The 7,066-nt window shown below is 39.3% G+C and overlaps 1 protein-coding gene and 1 long non-coding RNA gene across 2 annotated transcripts in view; both read right to left on the bottom strand.

The window, feature by feature from the left end:
• Positions 1-8: 8 nt before the first annotated feature.
• LOC145465286 (uncharacterized) lies at positions 9-1,740 on the bottom strand. Its single transcript, XR_014041557.1, has 2 exons — positions 430-1,740; positions 9-352 (listed from the first exon to the last, which is right to left on the bottom strand). It is a non-coding gene; the product is annotated as an uncharacterized LOC145465286 (long non-coding RNA).
• Positions 1,741-3,135: 1,395 nt separating this feature from the next.
• The window catches only part of LOC145466130 (T-cell immunomodulatory protein-like), a 29,943-nt gene continuing 26,012 nt past the window's right edge, over positions 3,136-7,066 (bottom strand). The window contains exons 17-20 of the mRNA XM_081449903.1: positions 5,957-6,078; positions 4,629-4,711; positions 4,071-4,188; positions 3,136-3,662 (exon numbers count right to left, since the gene is read on the bottom strand). Of these exons, the coding sequence (XP_081306029.1) occupies positions 3,603-3,662; positions 4,071-4,188; positions 4,629-4,711; positions 5,957-6,078 (383 nt within the window). The 3' untranslated portion in view covers positions 3,136-3,602. The remainder of the gene's footprint in view (positions 3,663-4,070; positions 4,189-4,628; positions 4,712-5,956; positions 6,079-7,066) is intronic.

The following is a 7,066-nucleotide window of genomic DNA, read 5'->3' as shown; positions in this document are numbered from 1 at the left end:
TTTTCATATGGTTCAAGAGAATTGTCTCTGCGTCATGATGCGGACACCAAGCTCTTTGGAGTCAGAATTTAACATTATTATTGGACGAAATACCGTGATTTGTCAGTGACCAGCACACCAATGTAATTGACTGCCGAGGCCGAAGGCTGAGGCAAATAATTGATCAAATAATTGATCACAATATTCTGCGATAACCGAGTTCAATATTTCATGTTTAAATCGCACTCTTACAGCTCAGGGAAGTGATCTGCCATTTTTCAACTGAGAGCGTGGTTTCAATTGCGCATGAGCAGAATATTATTTGCAGCAAAACACACTGTGGGCAGTTATTTGCAGGTCACGTGGTGGACCCCTGGCCAATAAAAAGCAAAAAAACTGCATCGAATGATAACATCATTTATTTGTTTATCCCAAGTGGGATTACAGAACAAATTCTACAGCAATATAAAATTAACGAAAACTTTCAAGATATAAAGGTTTATAAAACAAGGCATTTGCCGACGGTGAATTTGGCCGCCCAATGACAACACTTCAAGAGTATAGAGTACAGAGTATAGGGTATAGGGTATAGGATATAGGTTGCGAGACAATTCATAGATTAGCACAATCTTGTCCTGTAGAACCTCCTTCGGGTGCGACGAGGCGTAAAGTATAATGTATGTAATCCGGAAATGCTTTCGAGGCTTGTGAAAATAAACCAAAGTGGCGGCCCCATCGAACCGAAAGAAACCCAGGTTTTACGTCTTGAGCCATAAAGTGGGGTAACGGAGGCGGGGACGGGGACGGGAGCAGGGGCTGGGTGTTAATCGTGTTCGACTCAACATCCCCCCCGGCATACCCCAGTACACGGCAGTGCCTGCACTTGCCTATCAGGTCATAGCTCTACTAACTATGATCAGGTATATTTTATTTAGTATATTGTATTTACTATGTTGCATTTAAGTATGTATAGATAGCGTGTCTGTAGAGTCTAGTCGGGCCATTGTTCATATTTTAGCGAGTAGTCGAGGCAAATGCTACCCGTGGTTAGACCAAATGTACCTGATTTGCCTCATGAATACGTTTAGGTATTTAATAAATCGGACTACAGACCCAGCCATAAGGTCGGTGACTTGATCACAGTTTAAAATCCATCAAATATTTTCGCTCGCGCGCAACTTGTCTAAACGCGTCAACTTGAAGTGACGGATTTTTTTCCCAGCTAAATCTGGGAACATCCGAGTGATATCCTCCAATTTTCAAACCGCGCGTGTTGCGAAAAATATTTGAAGGATAATGAAACACAATAGCCTCTATTTGACGCAAATGGTAGCTTACATATTTGTCTTTGGACATTATCCGTTCCTCAAAGTTCATAGTTTTCCTCGAGCAACGCTCTCGTAAAACTGTTCGCTTCTCGGAACAGATAATGTCCCCGGACAAAAAATATCCGAGCATGTTTTCGCGCCAAATGAAGGATATTGTCTCTATATCGGGACAGTAGAGAATGTTTCTGATTGGCTAATTCCGCATATGGGTACGATAATGTAATGTATTGTTATATTTAAGCCTGCACAATTTGTTATACTTTTATTTCTTGTTGGCTAGTTTATTTAACTTGTTTGGCTTGCACTACATCGAATAACTTGTGAATGCTATCTGCAGAGGCAAGCGTATTCATATTTTTCATGTACGTATTAGCTATTGTGAATAGAGGTGTTTGTATGGTGCACCTTTGAACTTCTTGGCATAAAAGTTGGTTAGCTGATTATCATGGTTAGCTGATTATAATGATTATCATGGTTTCTTTGTCGAATTGTTCATTTCTTCCTTGAAAACATTAATCAGCTCGTTGAGTATAAACAGCGTTCGCCATATTTGACTAAATATTGTGCATGGTTTTCTACTTTGTTGCACGGCCCTATAAGCAGTGACGTGACTAGTTATGTAATGCCACAAGCCTCTTACGCATTTCAACTGTCTACTAAGCGCGCTCGTTTTAACATTCACCAACAGTTTATTTATATATATATATTTTTTTTTTCTACAAAAGATTTTACCTAAACCAAGTTCCAAATGACGGTATAAAATTACCACTGACTGATTCAACTGTAGGTAGGGCCACCTGGGCGAGAACGCATTTGAGCAATAGTTCTAGGCTAATGCGGGGAGTCTTTTCAAAAACAAATGACATAAGTCGCTTGTGAATGATATTCCACCGCACGAGCCTCCATTGGAAGCTAGTTCCAGCGCTATACCGAGAACACGACTATGGCCTATTCAGTCGAGCAGCTGTTGTAACTTCTGTAGTCTGGACAGAGTATGTAATAACATTTACAAGAGCGGCTTTATTGTAAGTAAAGCACAACGTTGGTTCTTATACTATGAATATCGCCATCACTGTGAAGATTCTCCCCGAAACAAGTCAGTAAACGCGTGATAAAAGTAACGCTCTACACACGCACATGGTTTTTTTCTCGATTACACACCGGGGGCAAGTCAAACCTGTATTAAGCGGACCCATATTAAGCGGACACCCTCTAATAAGCGGACACAGTGCAAGTCCCATTTTTCTCTTCCCACATTCACTGTAAAAAATACCTGTATTCAACAGACACTTCTATTAAGCGGACGCGGACACCTTGAACTTGACTTTTATGGTCATTTCTATTGTTACAAACCTGTATCAAACGGACACTGCAAAAAGAATGCATGATTTCACTGTCCACGTTTTAGTAGATCCGTCAGTTAACTTTGCCAACAAACTGAGCTGTCACAGAAATGCAAGATTTTGTTCTTCGGTTTTGGTTTTACAGAACATTTGCTCTGGCTTGATTTAGTAAACCTTCACATGATTCGATCAATATAGATACTGTTACTGTATACTTAAATCCCTTTACCTCATATACTTGTCATTGTTTATGGAAATTCGGTATTTCAGAGTTCTCAACGGTTCACGAGAATGCTATTTGACCCTTTCAACGTCTTTTAATACTGACGAACATTAATATGACCCTTTTAAGACGAATTCTAAGGGAACCTGTCTTCAACGGACACCCTGTATTAAGCGGACACTAGCGCGGGTCACAAGGGTGTCCGCCTAATACAGGTTTGACTGTACCACATATTGGAGATTTTCAAAACCGCCCACGGCGCTAGGATGCTTACTAGGCGCTTTATTTGAACTAATTATTACCTATCAATATGTGTGGTTCACGTGCAATTACGGTACAGAAGTTCCATACAAAATATTTTACTCACTCTACGACAATTAAGAGAGACTGCGAACTGGTTGATCTGAACATACAGCGAAGAACGTTGCTGTACTGTAATTTACACTCCACTAAATGTAAGCGAGAGCCACAGGTTTCTCAGTCCAGGACTGTAAAGTGTTTCCCTCTTTAAATAAAGTTATTATTATTAGTTATTATTATTAAATACAGCATTCTCCGAGACATGTTTTAAAATTACAACAACTAGGTTCCCCTATTATATTTCAGTGCAAACCATGTTAAAATAAACGGTGGGTCTTGAAGATCAACTGTTGATCTTTTAAGTACTTTACGAAATTACGGCTTCAGGACAAAACTGATCATTGAACACGCGTAATACGAGTAATTACTTCACATGGCATCAAAATGAAACTTGTGAGCATCTTGACGTTTCTCTTTTTGGTCTTCTCTCTGAAACAAAATGTTAAAAGCGTCTTAAGCTGGCTTACAGTTCTCGGACAGTGAGAGAAATTAAACTGGTGTAATCGATATCCATAAAAGGCGTTCGTATTCCAACGTGTGCAAAACCACAATTTATTACTTGACAGTGCTTGGAAAAGAGTTAAATTACTTAATCATTTGACAGGCCGTCACATCGCCACACTGCCTACTCGTGCCTGTTACGATTGAAATGATTTATGGATTCACATTATTAGACGAAAGTGGTTTCCTTTGCTTTTTCCTCATCCTCACCTCCCACCTCCCACCCCTCTAGTTCTCAGTTTCACGCTGCTGATCATTCATCTTAGGGTTAGGGACACATCCGTGTTGAGAATCACCTATACAACACTAACGCACCCCAACATAGCATCCACTCACCTTTTCTTTGAGATGCAACAACAAGATGATCAGACCGATGAAGACACATATGCCCAAAAGACTGGCACCTGTCAATAACACCAGCTTGCTGGGCGTTACCAACAGCTTAGCTTTCCAACTGAAACATATATGGATGATATAGTAAGATAATAGAATGTTTTTATCGGGCGTTGGAGCGCCGTAGGATGAAAGAAAGATGGCGAGCGTTGGAGAGCTACCTCGACAACGTTTAATGACATCAGCTTTGGATACTCCTTCCTGAGCGCCACACTTTTCTTTCAATGTTAGTTCTGATGAAATTTAGTGGTTCGTGAACATGACATCTTGGAAGTGAGTAACTCTCATCAACGTAACATTCTAAATATCCATTCATCTGGGCTCGGTTGTTCGCGTAATTTTCTATTTTAGTTTTGAAACTTCTTAGTGAGGTTGAGCTATGAACCCAGATGACTGTTTAAAAAAACTGTCCTCGTTCTGTGCATACGTGGGATGATATCTTGTCATCTGCTACTGGGTATCTTTAATAAACTTTCATAAGTTTCAGAATATACTTGTTACCTTGAAGGATTATCCGGTGGATAAGGAATCACAATTACTTGGGAATTCGGTATAATAGAAGTCCACACGTGTTTTCTCTCCGGCTGCACAAATTAAACACAAAGAACGGTCGTACATGTAAGCCTACATGTAAATATGAATATGAACAATTCATGGAACATTCATATGCTCTACACATGTACAGGCATGATTAGTGCTGATTTTGATAAATCGATCAATATATAGATTTAGGCCAGCCTAAAAGCGTAGTTCCTGGGCCGGATTGTTCAAAGCCCGATTAAGCTAACCCAGAAAAAGGTAGAATTTTGATTTGAGTTTTGTAACTTTGCGGTGAGGTTTTCTGTATGTTGTTTGGCCTTCTGTTTTGAGTTTTCATAATCACCCTATACACAAAACAAAACAGCAAAAAACATTTGTTTAGAAGAAAGTTATAATTTGGTTAACTTTTAATCCTGGGTCAGCGTTAACCGGTTTCCGAACAATCCTGCCCTGTTTCCAACAAGTTAACCTAATATGAGCCCGCGATCCAATCGATAACCAGCACTTATTCAGCGGAAATTCTAGATATTCCAGTTAACCGTCAACAAGGGATAATTAAATTTAGTATCACCCAACTAGTGGACTAATGCAAATCCTGCATTTTAATTGGATACGCTACTAGAGGACTATTAGTAATAGTCTTCGAGTAGCGAAATTGGCGCAATCGAGCGTGACGCTCTCTTTGGTTTTATTCCCAAATAAATATTTCTTCAACTTGCATTTGCTAACTTTATCATTGCCTTTTCTGTCCGACTAGTTGAGTGATACTAAAACAATTAGACCCTTCGCAATAGCCCATTCGGCTTCGCCTCATGGGCTATTGACCCGTAGCCCTTGCGGGCTGCGGGTCTAATTGTTAAATCTCCCTGTTAAATTATTAGCACAGTGGTGTTAACTTGTGAGAATCGTTACACGCTCGTTGCATGCAAATTATAAAGAAAATCTAATAACTACAAATAAATAAAACCGATTTTGAAGGCCTGTTTATATTTATTCATGTTGCCATGGCAACGACACATACGTCAGCTTAACCATCAAAACACCGAAGTTTTTTTTGTTAACTTGCTTGCTGCCATTTTTGACGACCGAGGGATCAAGGGTTTTAGAGAAAAAGGTGAATGAAACACAGGTATCAAAAACTGTGTTCAGCCACCTTAATACAGTGACCCTGCGGCTAAATAACTATTTTGCCTACAGAAGGCACACAAACGAGGCGAAAATTTTCTCCAATCGCCCCGCCTTTTATTTCAATTGCGAGAAGGGAAACCTAAAGTGATGTCTATCCTTACCGAGTCTGTCGATCTTGGAATTCCAACGGCTAACTCGTCGACAAAATTGGGCGTTCTTCCCAAGCCAAACACAGTGTAGGGACACTGAAGGGCAAAGTAAGCCGACTGGGACAGTTGTGCAGCTGTAGAACACAATCATAGATTAACAACTCCACAAAATGACATTATGTGCCACGTGATGGGCCATTGAAGCTGCTCTATTACAGTAAAACGTAATTAACAATTAGATTATAGGCTTGAGATTTTTATGAAGTAATAGTTGATGAGGCCGAAGGTTGAATCAACTGTTGCCTCATAGAAAGCGAGAGCGAATATGAGAGGGCGAGTATGTAATAATCTAATTGCTTTATTTATTTATTTATTTATTTATTTATTTATTTATTTATTTATTTATATATTTATTAAGCTTCGGCCTACTATTACACATAAAGAGTCTGTCGATCTTGGAATTCCAACGGCTAACTCGTCGACAAAATTGGGCGTTCTTCCCACGCCAAACACAGTGTAGGGACACTGAAGGGCAAAGTAAGCCGACTGGGACAGTTGTGCAGCTGTAGAACACAATCATAGATTAACAACTCCACAAAATGACATTATGTGCCACGTGATGGGCCATTGAAGCTGCTCTATTACAGTAAAACGTAATTAACAATTAGATTATAGGCTTGAGATTTTTATGAAGTAATAGTTGATGAGGCCGAAGGTTGAATCAACTGTTGCCTCATAGAAAGCGAGAGCGAATATGAGAGGGCGAATATGTAATAATCTAATTGCTTTATTTATTTATTTATTTATTTATTTATTTATTTATATATTTATTAAGCTTCGGCCTACTATTACACATAAAGAAAAAGAAAAAGAAGAGGAAGCAAAAAAAAACAACAAACAAACAAAAAAAAAACCAGACAGACAGCAAAACAAAACAAAATGGCCAGGGGAGCCGCTACAGCTTAGCCATCCTAGCCATTCTAACTGAAATTAACTTCAAATAACGGTTTTCAATTATTTCTCGACGTGGTATTCATCTTCGCGTCTAAGAAAGATCGCTTGGATGAAATTGTTATTTGAAATTGCAGTTAAGGACGTCCGCGCCCATTGTTACCATGCATT

Source organism: Orbicella franksi, chromosome 13 (genome assembly GCF_964199315.1).
Source record: "Orbicella franksi chromosome 13, jaOrbFran1.1, whole genome shotgun sequence".
Lineage (NCBI taxonomy): Eukaryota > Metazoa > Cnidaria > Anthozoa > Scleractinia > Merulinidae > Orbicella > Orbicella franksi.
Note: the sequence above shows the minus strand (reverse complement) of the source record. Positions and strands in the feature narration are given on the sequence as shown.